Source organism: Cupressus sempervirens, chromosome 11, assembly GCF_028749045.1.
Source record: "Cupressus sempervirens isolate cs-2001-9-10 chromosome 11, ASM2874904v1, whole genome shotgun sequence".
Lineage (NCBI taxonomy): Eukaryota > Viridiplantae > Streptophyta > Pinopsida > Cupressales > Cupressaceae > Cupressus > Cupressus sempervirens.
This window is the reverse complement of record NC_143128.1, coordinates 771,186,698-771,209,549: the sequence shown is the minus strand read 5'-3', so window position 1 is coordinate 771,209,549 and position 22,852 is coordinate 771,186,698. Positions and strand designations below refer to the sequence as shown.

At 34.4% G+C, this 22,852-nt stretch overlaps 1 protein-coding gene across 4 annotated transcripts in view; it reads left to right on the top strand.

Moving 5' to 3' along the window:
- Positions 1–22,852, top strand: part of LOC149531884 (GDP-mannose transporter GONST1-like) — a 117,383-nt gene that overhangs the window by 5,294 nt on the left and 89,237 nt on the right. For 2 of the 4 annotated variants that reach the window (XM_089809057.1, XM_089809056.1), the window contains exons 2-5: positions 23–211; positions 1,181–1,412; positions 1,518–1,657; positions 3,745–3,874. In XM_089809057.1, the coding sequence (XP_089665183.1) occupies positions 23–211; positions 1,181–1,412; positions 1,518–1,657; positions 3,745–3,874 (691 nt within the window). The remainder of the gene's footprint in view (positions 1–22; positions 212–1,180; positions 1,413–1,517; positions 1,658–3,744; positions 3,875–22,852) is intronic. The other 2 variants (XM_089809059.1, XM_089809058.1) reach the window with 1 other exon arrangement.

The following is a 22,852-nucleotide window of genomic DNA, read 5'->3' as shown; positions in this document are numbered from 1 at the left end:
CTTGAAATCCCTGTGCTTTTAGGGTCACGGCTTTACATGCCTCATTAAATGCAATGGAAAGTCGAACAGTTGATAAAGCTGTTTTGGAGGACTTCAATAAAATAGATATAAATGGAGAATCAAATGAAGTAATGAACAATTTTCCCAATGCAGCATTGAGTCAGGCACCGAGTATCCATAGCCTGATAGGTGGTGGGAGAAGAAGTAGCAGGTAAAATAGCCATTTGTTACATCTTGGTACTTCTTTTAATTGTGTATTTTTAAAAATTATAAATGAATTTGGCATTGTTTAAGGCTTTAGTTTTGCTTGGTTTTTGAATTCCAATTTAAAATTTTAAATGCTTGTTAATGTTCGAGGACCCAAATTATGTCAGCATCAGTATGTTGCTTTGTTTGCTCTTTGTTGTTTTCCTAGCTTTTCCTTTCTTAATGATATGAAGCAGATGCATTCTAATGAAACAATTGGTAAATTTTTATAATCTAAGATATATTTTGTTACATTTAGAAATAAACGATTACTTTTCTGATGCTAGAATTCCTTAGCTATCTTTTGACATTAATGTGAACCGCTTGAGTGTGTTTCTAGACCTTGTAGATGTTGCCAAAATATTGGGCGATAAATAAATAAATGTCAGGAAATTCTCGTCAAGGAATTTACCTTTTGAAGTCTCCTGTTATAGGACATGACTGGACCAGTCATGCAATTCTTATCACTCACTGCAAATTAGTCTTTCAAAATGTCACGTTTTGACTTCTATTTCAAATTTTCAATAGTAATGGACATTATTGCTGTTAATTATCGTGTTTATGTTCTTATCATCTATTTTAAAAAACTAGCATTGTAGAGTTAGCATGCAATATTTTCTTACTGAAGGTTGTGGGGAATACAATGGTTAATTTTTAAGCTGCACTTTTGGTACAATGGACTTCCTCTTTCCTTTGCCTTTGTCTTCTGCTTTATATTTCAGGCTATGTTTTCTGTTTTATATTTCTCTTGTTACAGACTATATGTTTTCTGCTTTATATTTCTCTTGTTACAGACTATGTTTTCATGAGAATATTATGTAATCTGGTGTAGGAGACTCTAGCTTAAAACTTTTTATGCAGATGAGCTCTTTTGATTTTTGATACCATTTATTTATTCACATCTATTTTTATTGAGCTGTTGAAGTTCTTGCAGATCATTGTCAGTAGCAAGGCCTTTGATAAATGATAATGCTGATTTAGAAGATGGTAGTGTGGAGAAAGATGTTGAGAAAACTGTGCGGGAACATGGGTTTATTAAATTGCGGAATCAAGCCCTGCTGTCTGGGATAGCATATTGCCTTTCATCATGTGGCATGATTTTGGTTAATAAGGCTGTCCTATCTAGTTATAGTTTTGATGCTGGAATTTCCCTAATGTTTTATCAGGTACAGTTACAATGCTTCATCTACAATATTTTAAGACACCTTGAGAGAGTAATTATTTTAATCAATCTGAGAATCATTTTCACCAAACTATTGTTCTATATGCAGAATCTTGTTGGCGTGGCAATTGTTATTACACTGAGCTCCTTTGGCATCATAACAACTGAACCACTCACTTGGAAACTTATTAAAGTCTGGCTTCCTGTCAATATTATATTTGTTGGGATGCTTGTTACAAGCATTTTTAGGTATGTAAACTTCTTTAATATTGCAAGGACACACGTTTTATGAAAATGATCCAGCATTTAAGATAATTTTCCATTTTCAAATTGTGTGTGACATTCTGCTTTATTAACTTGATTTTGATTTTGACATATATAAATGTAATTGACATTAGGAAGGAGACAACTGTTTTAATTATTGGAGAATGTCAAATCCTATCTCATTTTGATTGTTGCCTAACGTTTTTGGATGTACTATAAGTTTTTCTCTATTTCAGTTTTAATATATGTAGTTCAAATCTGCATCCTCACCATGGAATCTTCCAATGACTGGGATCAAAAAGCTTCGAATTAGGTTGATTATATTTCATTGTATTTCATTTCATTTGAAGGAATTGATATGAACTTTGGTTCAGAGACTTGCCGATGAAGTACTATATTTTTGTAGTCCATTAGACATCTTCAGTCATAGTTGTACTAATAAAGATGGCACTAAGGTGTTATTTGCATCCAAATTATATTTGCGGTTATTTGTTTTTACTATTTTCATGAATTTTGATCTGTATTGAATTTTTTAAGATTGTGTATTGAATTGGAATGCATTATAGGATGGAAGAATTGACATTGCAAACATCTATAGGTCATATGGAAAATGTACACCTAATTGGCTGAATGGTACTGCTCATCAATAAGCATTATAGTATGGGAATTATCAGATCATATAAAACTACAAATTGAATATTTTATTGGCATGCTGTTATCGTACTGCTACACTGTTGCAACCAACTTTTGTTATCTGTTTAATTGTTACTTGTATGCCACTGTAACTTCCATTGTAATGCTCTAATTTTGCTACTTGTATGGTTATAGTATCACGATCTTGTACACACTATATCATTTGTTCACTTATGATTAAAGATATACATTTATATAAGATGATGTGACATTCATTCCTCATTCATGCAAGTAATTTTATATCAATTATTAAATAGTTTGCATATCAAGGATGTTGCATGAAATATCTTTTAATGTCTGGCATTGTCACACTAGTACATGTGCCTAGGAACAAACGTACAAGTCCAAGGTATGAAACACTTGAATTCACATCTCACACAAGTATTTAGCCAAAGCTCAGTTACTGGGTACAAGTGAAGATAATTGCAAAGCCAAGTCTTGCAGAGAGGGGCCCCCTAAGGTTTAGCAACTCATGGTATCACCCTAATGCAACTCTTTACTAAGGACCTCTCTGACTCTCACTAGTCCATAATAAATAGATACTATTGAAATTCGAAAGTGATTCCAATAACCTTGCAATACACAATTTGTCAATATATAAAATTAGATTTCAATTCCATTTCATTTAGAAATATGGACATTTGCCTGGCTGCTTAAGTGATACTCAGGGGATGTAATATGACTCTAATGGTACAATAAGTGCTGCACGTGATTCATCTCTTGGTGGACATTTGGTAAATAATGCTTAGTTTTTCAATAAGAATTGAAGAGTGAACTAAAATCCTGCTATTGGCAAGCATTTGTAGTTGAGGCCAAGATATTTGCTTATGAATCTAAATCAAAGGTCATTTTTGTTGTGACAGAGAAAATATAAACTGACACTTCTAATACACAGGTGTGGAATAGGGAAAGAAAGAAAGAAAGAATTATATAATGTGTACGGATGACCAAAAGTAGGTCAATGTGACTCGATAGAACAGGAGTATACAATAGACAGTTAAAATTCCCATCAATGGGAAAAGCAAAGGTAAAAAATACAAAACAATAGGGGACAAGCAAAACAAGTGGTCACGAAATAGCTACTGATAGCTAAGTGAAGGAAACAAGAATCCTGAAGAGAAAAGAACAGCCCTAATAGGGTTTTTAATTTTATAATGACTGAATCATTGTGGTAGTCCCCATCATTTGTATCAATTTGTGGTATATGTATTGTCAGTTCTGACTCAGGGGTGTTGAAATGATCTACAAGTTTTGTATCCTGTTGTGTACCGTAGAAAAATTTCCCTATCATTATTAATTTATGCAATTGAAATATTATTAGAAATTTGTGCCATTGAAATATATTTTAGTTTCACTAATTCAAGCATACCTATTGGCAGTTTGAAGTACATAAATGTTGCCATGGTGACAATTTTGAAGAATGTTACAAATATTATAACAGCTGTGGGAGAGGTTTATCTTTTCAAGAAAAAGCATAACAACAAAGTTTGGACTGCCCTCTTCTTGATGGTATATCATTTATTTTTACTTTAGTAGTATATCATTTAAATTTTTTTTTACTAAACACCATTTGGCATAGGAATCAATAAGCTTTTTTAATCTTTTCATTGCAAATTGTCAGTATATGGCGATGTCTCAACTGAGGGCATGCATTCCATTTTTTATTTAATTATCATTAAAATTGCACTGTCATTGTCTTGAAATTTCAAAAATATATGAAGCTGGATTGTCTATTGGAATTTCTTGTGTTATATAAAAACATGTATGATGTTTGATTTCGGGAAAACACCCTTATGCATGTGAACTAGAGTAGATAAAAACTGACAAGGAGTAGGTTATGTTTGTGTTAAATATGATTTATTTTGTCATACAATCGAAATTATTGAAACAAAATTTAAAAATAAAAAAGTTCGAGCATAAAATGAATAGACATGGAGCTACTTCATTGCACCAGTAACTGAAATATTGGACCCACAACAGACTTTTCTGGTACACCGAAATCTGTGACCCTGTGGGGATCAGTGTCCTTTAACCTTGGAATGTGTGTTACCCCTTGAATGTGCAATGGGAGCAAAGGAAATAAAAGTTGCTTCTTTTGGGAGGGATGCATGTTGGATGGCAGTCTTGCATAAAACCTCCAACATCGAGCAAATGAGTTGGTCATAGAAATACAAGAGAGCACATTAATATGCCTCAATTTTAAGTATGTCTCAATGGGTCTCCGAGTTTTAGCAAATAAAAATAGAATTATGAAGTCAAGTTCGGTAGGAAAAAGTGAAACCCAAAAGCTCACATTTCTAACAAAATATGTCAGTAAATACAAGCTACAAGGTAACTCTATGATTTATGTAATGGAAAAATACATTGTTCGTGTAGTAGTATGAGTGGAAGTATCAAACTGAATGTAGTTATTGATTGTCAGGTTATTTGCAATACAGGGTATTATGCTTTTGTTAGTAGAATTGTTTGGGTGAATAAGACCTGGTGGAGTTATTTCTGATTGTTATAACTTATTTTATTCTCCAATATTGAAGGTAAATTGCCTTCTCAAGGGATTTTTAAAGATGATGATAGCAGTTTTGGCTACATCTGTTCCGAATATGTGGTTGTTCAGACATCTCAATAAATTAAATACAAGAGATACAGCCTCTAGCATATGTCTTTTCATATATTTCAATCTTATTTGGAGCTCCAATGTATTTGATACTTCTGATTGGTGAGAAACTCTTGTCAAGAAGCACATGAAAAAATGGTTCCAACATCCCATAAGCCTTATAATGTGTGGTTGCTTTCTAGTTCAGGGGATGTAACTTTTGAAAGTGACAAAAGAATAGTCTTAGAAAACATGAAAATGGAGTCTGTAATGAAATTACCCTTTATTTGGCTGAGAATTTGTAATACCCCGACAATATTTTTTTTTCCATTTTTTTATGTTCACAAAGATATGACCATAGACTCTTAAGACCTTTTGGTCTTGAAGGTTTGGTGTGCGCAAGGTGAAGGCATACGTGGAAGGGATTAGACCATAGTTACACTGCTCTAGGGGACGGGGACGACAGAATGGGGGGACAAGTTTCTGGGACAGGGGGACAGAAGGGCCTTAATTTGGGGACAGTTGGGGGACCGGGGAAGGGTGGCGGGGGACCGGGAGGGGGTTGTGTATACTATACATATGGTATTTAAAATGCTAGTTATGAAAAGATGTATTGCAATATAAGATATAAAGATGTAAAAGAGTAAATACTTGAACGTTGCATTGAATTGAAATATCGAACATTGAACATAAATAGTCAAATCAACAAATAGTCAACATCAAGACGTTCCCCATCCTTGGCGGAGGTGGTGGAATTTGGTGGCGCCGTTGGGGACGGGGAACAGAGTCCCCAAGTCCTTAGTGTGTCCAAGTCTCCGAGACGTGGGGTAAAAAGAGGGGTGACACGTCCCTGTGTTACTATGGATTAGATTGATATTACAAAGATGTATTTGTTGGCAGCAAACCGGACAACTCAATACTGCATTGCTACAAAAAGTATGGAAGCTATGAAATATTTGTTCTAGTGGCAAGCTTTTCAAAACAAATATAATCTTAATATTGAATCAGGTGGTGAATCACCTAGATTAGCATTAGACAAGCTTGGTCATGAGAGATTCCATTATGAGATCATAAACATCCTCTTGAAATCGTCACCATAAATCATCCACCTTTTAAATGTGACCTAGAGATGTACCCCTTGGGCCAAATGCTATCACTCACTTCACATCTCATGGGTTAATCAAGATACAAGATCTTAGGGTCCCCTCCATTATAGATATAGTAGAGCGTAATTTAGTTTTACTCCTCTATATTGTAAGTATTATTAATTTGCAACAGTTCATATTATGAGAGGAGAGTAAACATTGGCTCCATTGGCTTAAAATAAATCAGGTTAGATTTGGGAGATTCATGACCTTGGACCACAACAAAGGTGGAAAGAGACCACAAGGTGGTCAAGACCCAAGAGATCAAACAATCATTACCATAGAGCAAAATAATGAAGACAAAGATTACATGAAATAGTTGAAGATGTACAGTTCTGGAAATTCGCGACCCTTGAATCAACTTACAGTGCAGTTCCAAGATGCTGAGAATGATTTTTAAGACATTATGTGTATTCAGATTTTATTGATGCAGATATAACTGATGTTTTGCTGCATGTACAGTCTTCTATACTCGATCTTGAGTGATGGAGAATATCTCAAGTTATATCTTTGTTGGAAGGAGAATGCTTGGAGAATTAGACTACTGTGTATGTGTGTTCTCCAAACTACATTCTCAACCTTACATATATATCCGATCTAGAGGGTATGTCCCTCAAGGGACATGACCCTTAGTTTAGGCAATAAAACACTATTATCCCTAAATCGGCGATTTCAAGGATTATGTTAAGAATAGACAAAACTAAGCATTAGTTTAGTTAAATGCAAAACAATAACACCTATATGGGAATCGCTGACACCTATAGGGAAGATATAAATGTGTTATTTGCCAATCACTGGATATATATTATCCATACAAGAAGGTACGACCTGTATTAACAGACCTGTAGAATTATACAGGTTACTTTCTGAACACTCCCTCTTAACCTGATAATCCTACAGAGAGATATCATATCTAGCAACATCAATACAGATGTTAAGCAAGAATTAATGCTCTATATCTGTCTGTCTCTTCTTAGTATGTAGTATCATAGAACACATGATACAAAGTCATATTACTAAACCTGTGATATGACAAATCACTGCTACTAGTGTTAAGATACATGTTGTGACTCATAGAAACTGGTATTTCTATATCACAATGAGATCTTGAATTTAAGATCTACCAGAATACAGGATAAACCCGAAGAATTTCTAAAATCCTTCCTTTATCCAATTTGTGACCCATGAACATAGCAATGTCAATGTCACAAGACGATCTAAAACTCATCTGGATCTTACAGTAAAATCTATTGTTTAGTACATTATCTAAGAGATCGTCATCTCTCATAATGCCTTTTATACAAGTATTCATTATTTCAGAGATTGTCATCTTTTAAATAATGATTACACATGGTGGAGCCCATAACAATCAATAGCTTGACAAAAATAAAATTTATTATTTATTAATAATGAAAAGAGTACAAATGAATTACAACTCAACCATACCAAGTCTCTTTTTGAAATGTTTTATCTTTACTCTAGATAGAGGTTTGGTGAGTATGTCTGCTGTCTGATCTGCTGTACAAATGTATTCCAATTTTACAGAATTCCTGTCTACCATATCTCTTACATAATGGTTACGAATTTCAATATGCTTGGATCTGTCATGGAAAACTGGATTCACTGAGAGCTTGATGGAACTTTGATTATCACAATGAATAATTGTAGGATTCATGGCTTGCCCAAATAATCCCACAAGTAACTTCCTTAGCCACATTGCTTCTCGAGAGGCCATCGCTGCTGCAATGTATTCGGCTTCTGTGGAGCTGTGAGCTGCTGAAGACTGCTTTCTGCATATCCATAAAATCATAGCTGATCCTAAACTGAAACATCCTGAAGTGCTTTTCCTCTTTTTAACACTTCCACTCCAATCTGAATCGGTGAATCCATGCAAATCTAAATCAACTTTCTCATATTCGAGTCCATAATTAAGAGTGCCTTGTAAGTATCTCATAATGTGTTTAACAAGAACTAGGTGAATCTCCTTAGGTTCACACATAAATTGACTTAAGGCATGAATAGCATAGCAAATATCAGGTCTTGTATTTACTAGGTACATCAGGGACCCAATCATCTGCTTGTAGAGGGTAGAATCTATTGGAGGTGATTCTGCAACTGCTTTTTTAAGTTTATGCAAATTGGTGTCCATTGGAGAAGACATAGACTTGCAATTCCACATTCCAAATTTCTTCAAGATATCTGAAGTGTAATTTCCTTGATTCAGTATGATACTATCAGCATTCTGTCGTACTTCCAATCCTAGGAAGTAATGGAGAAGACCCAAGTCTTTCATCTCGAATTCTCTGGTTAGATCTTTCTTGCATTGACCTATAAGATGATCATCACTTGTGATTAATAAATCATCAACATACAATATCAATATTACCATACCATCTTTATCTCTTTTATAATATAAGTTTGGATCGGCTTCATTCTTAGAGAATCCTAAGCCGGTGAGATATTTATCAATCCTGTCATACCAGGCCCTGGGAGCCTGTTTAAGCCCATAAAGAGCTTTCTTGAGTCTGCAAACAAAGGCGTTAGGATCATGGGTTTCAAATCCTTCTGGTTGCTCCAGATAGACTTCTTCTGAAATCTTTCTATTGATAAATGTTGTCTTTACATCCATCTGATGTACCTTCCATCCCTTAGATGCGGCAATTGCTAGGACAGCTCGAACGGTAGTATATTTGGCAACAGGAGCAAAGGTGTCTTCATAATTAATCCCTTCTTTTTGAGAAAAACCTCTGGCTACAAATCTGGCTTTATATTTCTCAATACTCCCATCAACAGCATGCTTTATCTTGAATATCCATTTGGAAGAAACAAGGGATTTTCCTTTTGGTCTTGGAAGTAATTCCAAAACATCATTTTTCATAATTGATTGATATTCTTCTGTCATAGCTTCTTTCTAGGCTGGATGTTTAATAGCATCAGAAGGATTGGTTGGCTTTGTTTTGGATAAATCAATCATATTTGCTATATAACCAGAGAATCTTTTAGGTCTTTTACTTTCTCTGACTGATCCTGAAGGTGCAGCAAAATCTTGAGTTGCTTCAATTGTTTTTATGGCCCATAGTGGTCTTTTCTTTGAATTTTTCTCAAGGTTCATATTTTCATTTTTGACCTCTTCTAGTTTTCCCTTTGGGATTCAGATTCACTAATTCTTTTAGAATTTGATAAAGGAGAAGGTTCATTGGAACTTAAGGCTCTTTTGAATGCAAGATCTTCCTCAAAGATTACATCTCTGCTAAGTTCAATAGTTTTCTGTCCAGGTATGAAAATTCTATATGCTTTAGAAGTTTCACTATATCCTACAAGGATACCTTTCGTCCCAGATGGTTCTAATTTGGTTCTCTTTTTTTTTGGAACATGAATGTATACAGGACATCCAAAAATTCTGAGATGACTTATATTGGGTTTTACTTTAGTAAATACTTCTTCAGGGGTTTTATCTTTAAGATAGGAGCGAGGGCTTCTGTTTTGAATGTATATAGTAGTACAAGAGGCTTCTGCCTAGAGATAGTATTCTAGATTTTGGTCAAAAATCATAGCCCTAGCAGCTTCTATAATTGTCCTGTTCTTTCTTTTAGCTACCCTATTTTGTTTTGGGTTATAAGGAACAATGTACTCCCTCTTGATCCCTGATTCTTTACAAAACCTTTTAAACAAGTTTGAGGTATATTCTCCTCCATTATCTGTTCTAAGGGTTTTAATTTTTTGTCATGAAAATTTTTCAGTTAATGCTTTGAATTCTTTAAATCTTTGTAGGATTTCTTCTGATTCTTTGCATTTAAAGAAATAAATCCATGTTTTCCTAGAGAAGTCATCTATGAACAAGACATAATACCAGAATCGTCCAACGGAGGGAACGGACATAGGTCCCCATAAATTTGAATGAATTAATTCTAGTACATTATTTGTTTTTTCTAGTACTATCATGAAAATGACTTCTAGTACTTTTACCCAGGGCACACCCTTTGCAAATACTAGGGTGATCTTTATTTAATTTTGGTAATCCGGTAACCATCTTTTTCATAGTTGATAAAGTTTTAAAGTTTATGTGCAGTAATCTTCTGTGCCATATTTCGTTTGAATCTTTAGCTTCGTGAACTAGGGCTTGAATGGGTCCACTAGATTCTGTATTCAATTCATACAAATATCCCTTTCTTTGACTAGTCAATTTAGCTTTCTTGATGGAAGAGTTCTTAGCCCAAGTTAATACTTTGCCATCCATGAACGCAACATTGTGTCCATCATCTTCAAGTGCTGTTATTGAGATTAGGTTTCTTTTAATCTCTGGTACATAGAGTACACCTTTAAGAAGAAGAGTATTTCCTGTGTTTAGTTTCAAAGTGCAGTTCCCAATTCCTTCAACTGAGTGTGTAGAGTTATCACCAATAGTAACTTCACCGTTAACTTTCTCTGATAAGGAATCTAGAGTTTCTTTGTATCCTGTTATATGTCTTGAAGATCCACTATTTATTACCCATGCCTTATTTGAGATTTCATTTGATAGAGGAATACAAAACACAATTCTCTGGATCATAAGCCTCCTCTTCTCCAATGACATTTGTACAATTTGCTTGTTGTTTGGAGTTTTCCGGACAATTAGATCTATAGTGTCCAAATTTTTCACATTTGAAACACTTTATTTTACATAGATCTTTCTTGGGCTTTCCATTCTTTTGATTTCCCCTTTTCTTCTTGAAGTGGTTTTTCTTGCCTTTATAGGAGTTTGTATTAAGAACGTGAAGTTCTTCATCTTCTACTTTTGGTTTTTCTCTTTTCTTTAGCTTTCTTGACTCTTCTTGAAGACAATCATTCTTGAGCCTATTAAAGTCTGGAAGTTGATCTCTAGCACGTATTTCTTGTGCAAAAGTTTCTAATGATTCTGGCAAACCATCTATGGCCATGAGTGTTAGTTCGGTGTCATTAATGATGGTTCCTATGCTTGACAATTCATCTCTAATGCCAACAACTCTTAGGAAATAAGAGTTTATTGGTTCTCCTTTCTTTATCTGGATGTGATTCAGTTGTCTTTTTAATGCAGGACCCTAGTTGCATTGTTTACTTCAAATGCATTCCGTAATGCATTCATCATATCGTAGGCAATTTGGTGTTTAGTAAGCATAGGTACGATATCATTCTTAACTTCATCCAAGATGATTTGAATGGCTTTTCTATTTCCATTGGTCCATATGGATTTGTGAGGTTCAATTGGTGGCTGTTTGGATGCTCCATCAACAAATTGTTTAACATTGTTTTCTTCAAGAATCATCAAGATTCTGAATTTTCATGCTTCAAAGTGTTCCTTCCCATCGAATTTGTCCTCAGGCCTGATTGTATATGCCATTGGAAATGGAAGAAAACTATTGAATATATAAAAGGTCTGATTACTGAAAATTTGTAGAGCCTTAGCTCTGATAACTTGGCTGTGATACCATGTTCAGTTTTGCAAATTCGTGAGCCTTGAATCAACTTATAGTGCAGTTCCAAGATGCTGAGAATGATCTTTAAGACAATATGTGTATTCAGATTTTATTGATGCAGATATAACTGATGTGTTGTTGCATGTACAGTCTTCTATACTTGATCTTGAGTGATTGAGAATATCTCAAGTTATATCTTTGTTGGAAGGAAAATGCTTGGAGAATCAGACTGCTGTGTATGTGTGTTCTCCAAACTACATTCTCAACTTTATATATATATCCGATCTAGAGGGTATGTCCCTCAAGGGACATGACCCTTAGTTTAGGCAATAAAACACTATTATCCCTAAATTGGCGATTTCAAGGATTATGTTAAGAATAAACAAAACTAAGCATTAGTTTAGTTAAATGCAAAACAATAACACCTATATGGGAATCGCCGGCACCTATAGGGAAGATATAAATGTGTTATTTGCCAATCATTGGATATATATTATCCATACAAGAAGGTACGACCTGTAGAATTATACAGGTTACTTTCTTAACAGAGGAAACTCTAGCTACACAAGTTCAAAATTGGAACCCATTCTTAGAACAAAGTCAAAGTTGGAGCCATAGTTAGAGAAACAAAATCATTTCCATTGCAAGACAATGTTCGAAGGAAGAGCAGGGGAATAGCAAAGCATTTATCACTTCTTGACAAAGTATGGGTTGATCTTTTTGAACAATTGGATAATTCAAGAAAAACTTATATAAAAAAGAGAATTAGGGATAAAGTCAAATGTCTTCACATAATTGTATGAGTAACCTTCAACACATTGAAGGGTTGTCAATTGAAGGAGAAGAAATTGAGCTAGAGGTGTATAAAAGAAATATTTTTAGGAAAAACAAGAGTGCAGGAGAAGCACTAAAACACTTGGAATTAAAAAATCTCTATCGAGTAGGTCACATGCTAGGTTTACATTAGAAAAAACCATGATAGGAGGAAAATTTATCCAAATTCATAGCAATGGGTCATAGAATATTGTGAGGCATTGTAAGACCTGTGAAATAATTTGAATAGCAAATGGGCAAGGTAATATGACAATTTGGCTACAAGATTTTCCAACAATCTTGTGAGTTATAGCAATCAATTGGTTTATGGGAATTGATAATGGTTCTCAAATGTAATAACCCCAACTAGTTATAACTTCTTCAAACACCAAATTCTTTTATACTTCAGTTGTTTGACATTTCGTCAAACACTTTGCAAGCAAGAGATATATTGCATATGTAAATTTTGGTTGCTTTCTAAATGCCAAACTTTAATAAATATGCTTCCAAAGAACACACCGAACAACTAACAATGAAGATGCAATTGTTTTTGAATAACACTGATTACAAATAGGAAAATATGCATTTACATCAATAAGACATTAGGGCAACAAATTTTGATATAAAACTTTGATATACATTAGATTACAATAGATTTTACAAACCCTACCAATGCTGTAAATATCTACTCTCAAACAATGCAAGATGTAGTAGATAAAAACCTGGAATTGCTCCAAAAACATGAATTTTCTTGTAGCAAATCACTGTAGCAAACTCCAGCTTATTCCTTACTCCACAAAGCTGGCCCTAGGCCACAAATTCGGCACAAGGAAAAGATTGATTTGTCTTCTCCAACAGTCGGAACCCTTCGGAAGATATTCACCACCTTAGTTATGCAAATCAATTGGAGTGTTCGTTCCCAATGATCAATATAACTGTAGAAACTCTTGGCTCCACAAGCTGTCCGAAGGAGTAGATGGTAACACATTTGATGCTCAACAATGAGGCTGCCCTCCCTATTTATTCTTTTTCTTCACCTTTTTAGAAGGAAATCAAATATTATTTAATTGCACTCTCTAGAAGCTTCCCCCCTTCCAATACAATAATTAGTTGTATTTGTAGAAAATGCACTCTCTAGAAGCTTCCCCCTTTCCAATACAATAATTAGATGTGCTTCTAGAAAATAAAATTAATTAAATATGAAGTCACTTTTTAATTTTTATTTATTTAATGACTTTATAAGAAATTAATTTAATCAATTTCTCCTTATTTCTCCACTTAGCCTTCGGAGAATGTAAAGGCTAAGAACTCCACTGAGATGCTAAAAAGATGGGGACATTACATTAAAAAACATGAGAGAGATTAAATAAGGCCTCCAAAGAAAAGTTCAAGTTGCTTCATGATGATATGAAAAAATAGCAAAAAATTACAATCGAAAACAAGGTAAGCACAACAATATTGCTGATTAAGTTAGAGAAATAATTGACTAACAGTTTTAACAAAAAATGGTCATCAAAGGTGTGCTCTCATTAAGCAAAAGGATGAAGGTAGTGGCCCCCTCTTCCTATTTAGAAGCCTACAATTGATTGGGGAACATAAAAATTGAAAACAAAATGTTGTCTCATGGTAAAAGAAAAATAGAGGAAGATGAAAACTGTAATGTCCCCGTTTTTGAGATGGATTTTAATAATAATAGAGTTTAAATATAAGACTAAACAAATAAATAAATAATAATTTTTTATTAATCTAAATAATAATACCAAAAATAGAGAAAGAAATAAACCATACAATATAATTAAGAATACAAATAATGATATATTATTTATAAGTCATATATTATCAACATAATCAAGAAACAAATATAATAGAATATAATTATAATAGTTATATAATAATAATGATGATAAATGATAAAATGAATAATTAAAATTAAATTATACTATAAACATAAACAAATAAAAGATATGTATGAACAAAGGGGCGTGATCCATACCAAAGGAGTCTATGAAATATATATAATATAATATGAATTCTTTCTAAAAGAATATATCAGGGGCGGATTAGAAGAATATATATTTATCAGATATGAGTGGAACTAAGGAAGGAAAATATATAAATTACAGGCAGCAGTAGGAGATTAGAAGGCAAGCATCCGGGAGACACAATTAGCAATGATAAAGATGGACTGCATTTAATACAGTTGGGTACTGATTATGAAAGAAAAATAAAGAGACTTACCTATTGATCGAACATGTTTTCTCCAGACTCTTTGACTATTACATTCAGCCTGATAAGTATTACCTGGAGCAGTGTTGGAGGAGAATAAAATAAAGAGCATTATAATTTACACGTGGATTTATGAAGCATAGGGAAGTTACTTATGGAGGGAGAAGTATATTTAGATGTCATGTGAGCAAATGGCAGAGCCAGCATAATAATATTAGAACAAAGAAAACATAATTAGCAAAAAAGATCTGCTTAAGGAACTGAGGTCAGCAGTGAACATATAAGCTCTACAAGATGGATAGACATTGAACGTTATATATTATAGAGAACTTTGGGGGACCACTAACAGCCATCATCGTATAAAAAGAAGAAGACAATGATACAATACCACAGCGATAGGAATCAAATCCAGCAGAGTCTATGGTAAGTCCAAGCAATTTGAGCATCATGAATCGACATATTATTGGCTAAAAACAAATACAGAGACGTAGACAATAGGAGCATCATCTCTACGAGGCTCAAACTTATGTCGATTGAATTAACAGACTGCTTGCATATTAAATGGGACTTTGGTTTCAGAGAGTTTGCAGCATCTTCACATCACCCCTCGTGCAAGGCAATACATGGGTATGAAGAAAAGAACAACCACAATAAATCAGAGAATATCCATATGGAGAAAAATAATCATCAAATAAGGACAAATATATACGTACCCACCAAGGTGTAATCACATCCAAAAACTCATATTAAAGAGCATAAAAGATCAATTTTCTATTGAATCTATCATTTATGGAGAATGAGGATTATATACTATCGAAAGGAGAATGAGATGATATTTAATATACATGATATTTGATCAAATAGAAAATAATACATATATTTCCATCCAGCGATAGGTAGGAAAGTAATACATATAAAGGAGGAGAATATTTATTATAGTTGGTTTAGGGTAGTCAAAATATCACAAGAACATTGACTAGAATTGGTCATTAGGCATTCAGGAAAGAGCTGAAAAGGACTTTACGTCTTGTGAGGATTCATATCAGTGAATAGAAATGCATCAATAAGGAGGAATTATATAAAAATCACTTAAGATAACAATAGTGATAGTAAACAAAAGATGGTACAAGCACTTTTGAGGGACATGCTTTGAATATGAAAGAATTGAATGTAGAGATAGAAACCAAGAAACTAATGAATTGGTGTACTAATTGCAAGACTAGAGTTCACACCACTAGTATTTGTCTAAGTTGCTGGTTCGGGTTTGGTTCCAAGTTCGAAGTTCGAGAACCAGTTTGCAAGTTCGACAAAATTTTGGAAAGGGGTTTGGGTTCATTTGGGTTTGTTAGTACAAAAACATGTAAAAATTAATTATATATATATATATATATATATACACATTTTTATGAAGTATGAGTTAAAATTAGAATGTAGCATAGTAGCATAAACACATTTAAGCAACAAGAACTTTAAAACACCATAAACAGTAGTATATCATAGTGATCATACCATCATATAGTAACATAGTTCAATCAACTTCAACATCAAAGATTCAAAACATTTAAAATATCAAGTGCAAGTATCATTGTTTCACGTTCATGGTTTAACTAATGGAATGAAAATCTATTAAAATTCAGAATTTTTAGTTCTAAGTTCTTCAATCTTCATCTTCTTCTTCATCTCCTTCTCTACCTCCGGTATTACTTGCACTAAGGCCAATGGGATCAGCGGCAAAATCAACAACGGTATTGACATCAAAGTCATCAAAATCATCAATTGTAAGCCCATCAGTGGAAGCATCCAAATCCGCAATCTCTACACCTACATCCCACTTCTTTGTCTCCCTTTCTTTGTATTCTTGACTCTTGTGCGAAAGAAGGCGCAAGTTGTTATGCACAGATATCAGGTTCTTTGCTTTTTTTGATTGCATCCTATTGCACTTCACCGAGTGGATGAAAGAATAGGTGCTCCAATTTCTTTCTGATGCAAAAGAACTAGCAACCTATAAAGACAACATAGGATAAGCAATTAAAAAAGAATTAATTCAATCTTAAAAAAAATTTAAAATCACTATCTAGTCATGATTCTTTTGAAGATAAAGTGAGCTAATTTTTTAAAAATAAAACTTACTTGTGATATAACTTTGATTGCAAGGGGCTGCAATGTTTGGAATTTTTGGCCATGGAGGTACCACCAACCATGAGCAGCCGTCTTGAAGCGATGACAAAGAGCATCATTACTTAGACCTCTAGCATTGACAAACTCTATGAACTCATCCATGATTACATCTCTCATATCATCATCAGGAAATATTCTTCTAAATGCTGCCTGGTACCCCTCAGACACTTCCATATCTCTATATGGTGGCAACCTTCTTGGTAGATCACAATATTGTGAGCTATAGTATTTTGGGGTCAAGGCATAGGCAAGCAAATGTAATGGAGTGGTCATTTTGTTCCATCTTTCATTAATAATTTTTTGCACTTGTTTGAAAAAAGTCTCTTGCGTATCTTGCTCCTCCTCATTTATAATTTGCTTGATCTTCTCAATCATTGGAGTGTATGCCATCATAGATCTCTCCAAGGCAAGGCCTATCCATGTTAGTGTACCTAAGCATGCTCATAATGGGCTCAGTGATCTTAAGGAGATATTCCACACGTTCCCACCATGACTCAGCCAATAGCCTATCATTTATTTTGTTTGCCCTTTTAGTGTTCTTTTGCTTCCATACACCCCCATTGTGGCTGATTACCATAACTTGAAGTGCATCTTTCACTTGCACGAGTCATCTTAATACGATTATATGTGATGCAAAACGGGTCTTAGCAACCTGTGACATAAATTAGAGCAAAAAATAACTATTAGATACATATTTTAGAAAGCTAAGAAAACTTTATACACATTGGCAATTGTACAAGTAAAATATGAAAAATCAGAAATTGTTGAATATTGAAAATTAAATTACTAACTTGAGTTCAAGTTCATTTACCTTCAATAACTCCAATTTTGAGTAGTTCCTGAAAAGAGATTGAGTCATGTGGTGGTTTGTGACAAACATTTGTATGTCCTCAGCCTCTTCATACACTGTTTTGATCCACTCAATTTGGTTCCCAACCTTTTGTAGCATAAGATTGAGCGAATGGACTGCACAAGGTGTCTAAAAGATATGTTGGTATTGTGATTCAACCAACAAACCTGCTCCTCTACAATTCTTTGCATTGTCCGTTATGACTTGGACAACGTTTCTTGCACCTACTTGTTTCATGGCCTCAATTAGGATATCGACAATAAATGACCCATCTTTTACTTTGTCCTCACAGTCCACCGCTTTCAGAAACATTTCAGAAACATTGCCCCTTTAGGGGACACCACAAGGACATTGATCAAGCGCTGGTTCTTGGAATCCTTCCAGCCATCTGAAACAATTGTCACCCTTGTCTCAACCCATGAGTCTCTTATGGGCTTCAATTGATTTTCAATCCATTGGACCTCATCATCCAACAAGGTGGTGCGCACTTTCTCATACCTGTGGCCACAATAACCTTTTGGAGCTTCATTGGCACCCCTCAACATGTCCTTCCAAAGTGGAGAGCAGACAACATTAAAAGACAACCCATTTGCATATAGGCATCTTCCCACCTTAATGTTAGCAATTTCCCAGGGCTTATTTTGAAAAGAAGTTTCTAGTGGCCCCTTTCTTTTGTGTACAACAGGGATAGATTCAGTGTCAGTGTCTGCTGTAGTACTGAAGAAGGGGTGGTCTTGTACTATAACATCTGAGGGGGGCTGCATTCCCTTTGCTCTTTTACTTTTATTGCTACTGAGTTCTGTTGCCCTGAGTCCTTTTCTCTCTTCTACTGCCTCATGCTCTTCAATATATTTTAACACAATTTGATTTGGTATAGGGGCATCTTTTTTGCCAAGGCATTTCTTGAACCACATAAATGACCTACCACACGATAATAAGAACTATTTCTTTCTACACCACATCCCCAACATCTCCAACAGAATGCACCACCTCTTAGAAGGGGTTTTATAATGTCTACATACTTCCATAGAGGAGAACCAGAGCTGGGTTCCATTCTTTGTTCGGTGTTGCCTATTGATGAAGAGGTAGATGACATTCCTTTCCCTATGGCAAGAAATTAAATACATGTTCATAATTTATATGTAAGAAAATGTCAAATTTTGGAATAATGGAAAACATTCAAGAACATATGAAGATTGAAAGAGAAATGAAAAAATGAAAAAACTAGAACAAAAACAATAGCAAATGGAATAAGATCTTACCTTTTCTAGCCATTGCAAGTTTGCAAATGTGTATGAATGATGCACAAACACTTGAAGAACACCAACAAATCAATCTTCAAACTCCTCCTTGCACAATCAGATGCTTGCTCAAAAACTTATGTGCTCTTCTTTAAGACAAAATAACCTATTTAGAAACATCAAATGACAATGAGAGGGCACAAAACCAATTAATAACACCTTTTTAGGTTACATGGATGCCAAAAAATTATACAAAATTGCAAATAAAACACTTAAAATCACGTTTGTAGTTGCGGGTTCGAACTGGGTTCGATTTTTTGGACGTGGTTCGCTCGGGTTCGAACCAGATCGAACCAAGCTTGTGAAAAGAGGACCTTGGTCGAACCAAGTTTGAACTGGACCCGAATTTGGAACCAGTTCAAACCAAATCGTGGTCCGGAGAGGGGGGGGGTACTCGTGCAACCTAGGTATTTGTTATAGAAATATGTTTTGCAAGATTTGCCACCTTATGGGTCATTGAATAAGAGATTGTCCATATAATAGGAAGACTATGAGTACTTAAGTACTCTACAAAGGGCGGGTAATCCACTATGAAAAAGCCACATAACATTTCTAGGCAATTATTAAAATAAGAGTAGGTCAAAATTAAATATATGAAGAGTGCAAAAGATGTGCCATCCTACAATGCTAAGAATATAATTGAATGGGGACACTTAGCAAGAGACTACTAGCACAAGCAGTACAAATTGTAGCTATCATGCAAATGATGTGGGCTTGGAAATTGTGAAGACATTAGATGTCCAAAGGAAAAGATGAGTATCCACATGATTTTTCTAAAGCATAATGAAGTATTGGCCGTTAATTGTTCCCTAACAAAGACGAACGTGTACTCGAACCCACATACAAAAGAGGAAGGCTTTGTAAAGCAAGGGTGAAGTGAAAAATGCTATGGCTAAAGAATGATCCCTATGCAAATACAAGTATGGTAACAAATCAATTACAATTTAAAACAAATGTTACAACGTAGGTACTTTAAACTATTTTACGAATTAAAGTAGTGGACTAGTTATGAAGTATACTTTAAATTTGAAAGGATGTTGTACTAGAGAACAAGATAGTGCATGCTATAATCCATGTGGAATTTAGTGACAATGAAGATCCAATAGTTGATGATCAACTATTAGGTAGCCAAGCGATTGATTCAATGATATTGAGAGTTAACACAACAAATAAACCAATGGTGGTGAATATGGAGATCCTTGGAAGGAACCTCACCAATATGATTATTGATGGGGAGTCTAGTGTAAATGTTCCTCCAAAAGACATTTGGAGATGTTTTGAGAAGTTGATAATTTGGACCTGAACTTTTCAATTAGTAGCTATAGATTAATGGGGTATTAAGGTACTTGGAGTTTTAATGGGCCAAAGTTAACTATTAGAACCCAACTTTTTTTGTTGAATTTTGTATTCATTTCATTGTGGAAGAAAGCATATGAAGCTTTGTTGACTTGGGGTGTACTAGTAGCAACAATAGCCAACACAATTGGAAAAAGAATACAATCTTTATTGTTAACAACAATTGAAAGTGCTCCGTCCCAAAAAGTAAGCACTTAAAAAATTGTGCTCATTTTGTGGACATTTTTAGCGTACTTTTGTGTATTTCTTATAGTAGGATCTCATATTACACTTAAATGCTTATTTAATTCAATCAAAGGTTCTCCTTTTATGCATGATTTCTCATTTTTTCATCCATTTCATAATTCATCTTCAACTTAGGACCTATGCATGCATTTTTAGGATTTTGGGATTTGCCTTGATTTCTTGGTGAACTGTGACTTTGACAACCCCCTTTTGGCACAATCCCCTCGGTCTGAGAAAAAATTAATAGAAGCTTGCTTTGACTAGGTTGACTAGGTTGGTCTTGTCCTAGAACATTGTAATTTAATAGGCTTTGGGCCCGATGGGGTGGTTTTTCTCCTACATCTTGAATCGAGGTCGACCAAACAAAATCTGAGCCCTAGAATGTGTATATAAGGAGGCCTCTTCCTGACATTTTCACTTCATCCATTATTGCTATCGCACATACAAGCAAACTATTATACATGTATTGTGCATTCAAGATATTTCAAGTTCAAGCAAACATCCATTGAAGGCATTCCATTATCAAGCATTCAAGTGAGGAAGCCATCAAGCATTTGAAGTCTTTATTCCATCATTTCTGTCTTGCATTCAAGGCATTTCCTTCCGTAGATCTAGCTTCTTTTTCTATTGGAGGCCAAGCAAAGGAGCTGACATCAAGGAAGGAGATCTAATCTTTGTTGCGTGATAATATTCTTTAAATTACAATTATTTCAATTCATGGCTGATTCCTTAAAGGGGTTACACTAAGGTGAACCCCTCCCTTCAACCTTCTTCCCCTTCTTTTCTGAGCGTAGGAAAAAGTTGTAGAGTTTCAGATCCAAAATTGAGAATATTGGTCATAGTTGCAGATCTTTTGAAAGCTTCATCAATTTTGGAGTTAAAAAGACTAGGTCCAAATTTTCCTTTGAGTTTGAGATTTTCACATGCAACTGTTACAAGCATCAGAGTTCTAGATCCAAAATCTTACCTGATTCCAATATCTCTGCGACAGTGAGAATTAGATCTGAAGGTCCACTTGCCTCTTCTTTCTTCAAGGTGAGTCCACTCTCGCACTTACTTTTACATATGAGATATACATTGCTTTCATTTATATATCATTATCATCCCTTTCATAAGGAAATTCGTAAACCCTACATTGTGTAGATCATGAATTTACATTCTTACTCTTTGATTGTGCTAACCAGATTCACTTTGTTGGAGGTTTTAGGAATCCTAGTTTATGTAGGAAGTGGGATCCAACATTGATCACTGTTTCTTACATTAGAGGAAGTATATAATTGATTTGAAAAACCAAGCAATCAATGAGAAAAAAGCTTCTCAAATTCGTTAGATTCTAACTTTAAAGAAGAATGCACAGAGAACTAGGATTAGGGTTTGTTGGAATTGAATGACAAAGGGGTTATATAATACAATTGTTTTTGGAAGATGAAACAAATTTTATTTGTGCCCTGTTTCATTGGAAAATGGAAGATTATGAAGTTATTTTGTTAAATAGTAATTTAATTGAAGCCACTAAGATCAACGAAGTCAACTAGGGATTGTGTGATGATAAGCAACTAAATAAGAATTATTTAGAAAAAATGAATAATATATGCATGCCATACATAGTATGAGACTCACAAAAGTTTAGCAAAAGCACCATATTTCACTTATGCTTTCCAAATAAATGAAGTTAGATTAGGTAATGTGTCATAGGGGATTTATAGGAAAAATACCATACAAGGAATTAAATGGAAAAAGAAAAGGAGATTGAAGGATAAAAAGTGGTTGCAACATGGAATAAATGAAATATAATAAGTTCATACTTTTGTGGGGTGGAAAAGTAAAATGTTTGAAAATTAGATATTAAAGATCCCCTAATACCATTGTGTGCTCCATTTCTTCTCCTATTGTATAGCTTAATTCAATCTTCACAATAGAGCACGCTTGTATAAATTTTCATTTTCTTTTCCAAATTTTCATTTTCATTATCCATAAGAGAAAATCAACCCCTATAAGGGGTAATTATAACTCCCATACCTAACATTCTTTTTTTCCATTCATCCATAATAGCTTCCAAGGGAAAATAGTCCTCATCTACACCTGGTAGATTTCATGTTCACTTGAACAAAGGGGAAATTCTTCTTCCATCAGAATTTTCTTGAATTTGGTGCTTAATTTATTGTAAGTGCTGGATAGTGGAAAAATCATCTTCATCTCGACAAAGGGTAAAATCCATATCCAGTGCTTTCTTTTTATATTGTAAATATCATCCTCATGAGTGGGAAATCGGCTTGAATAGGGATTTCCATATTTTTTAAGGGGAAATTCTATTTCCATCGAGATTTTGTGCATTTTTTAAAGGAAAAAATGATTTTCATAAGGTTTT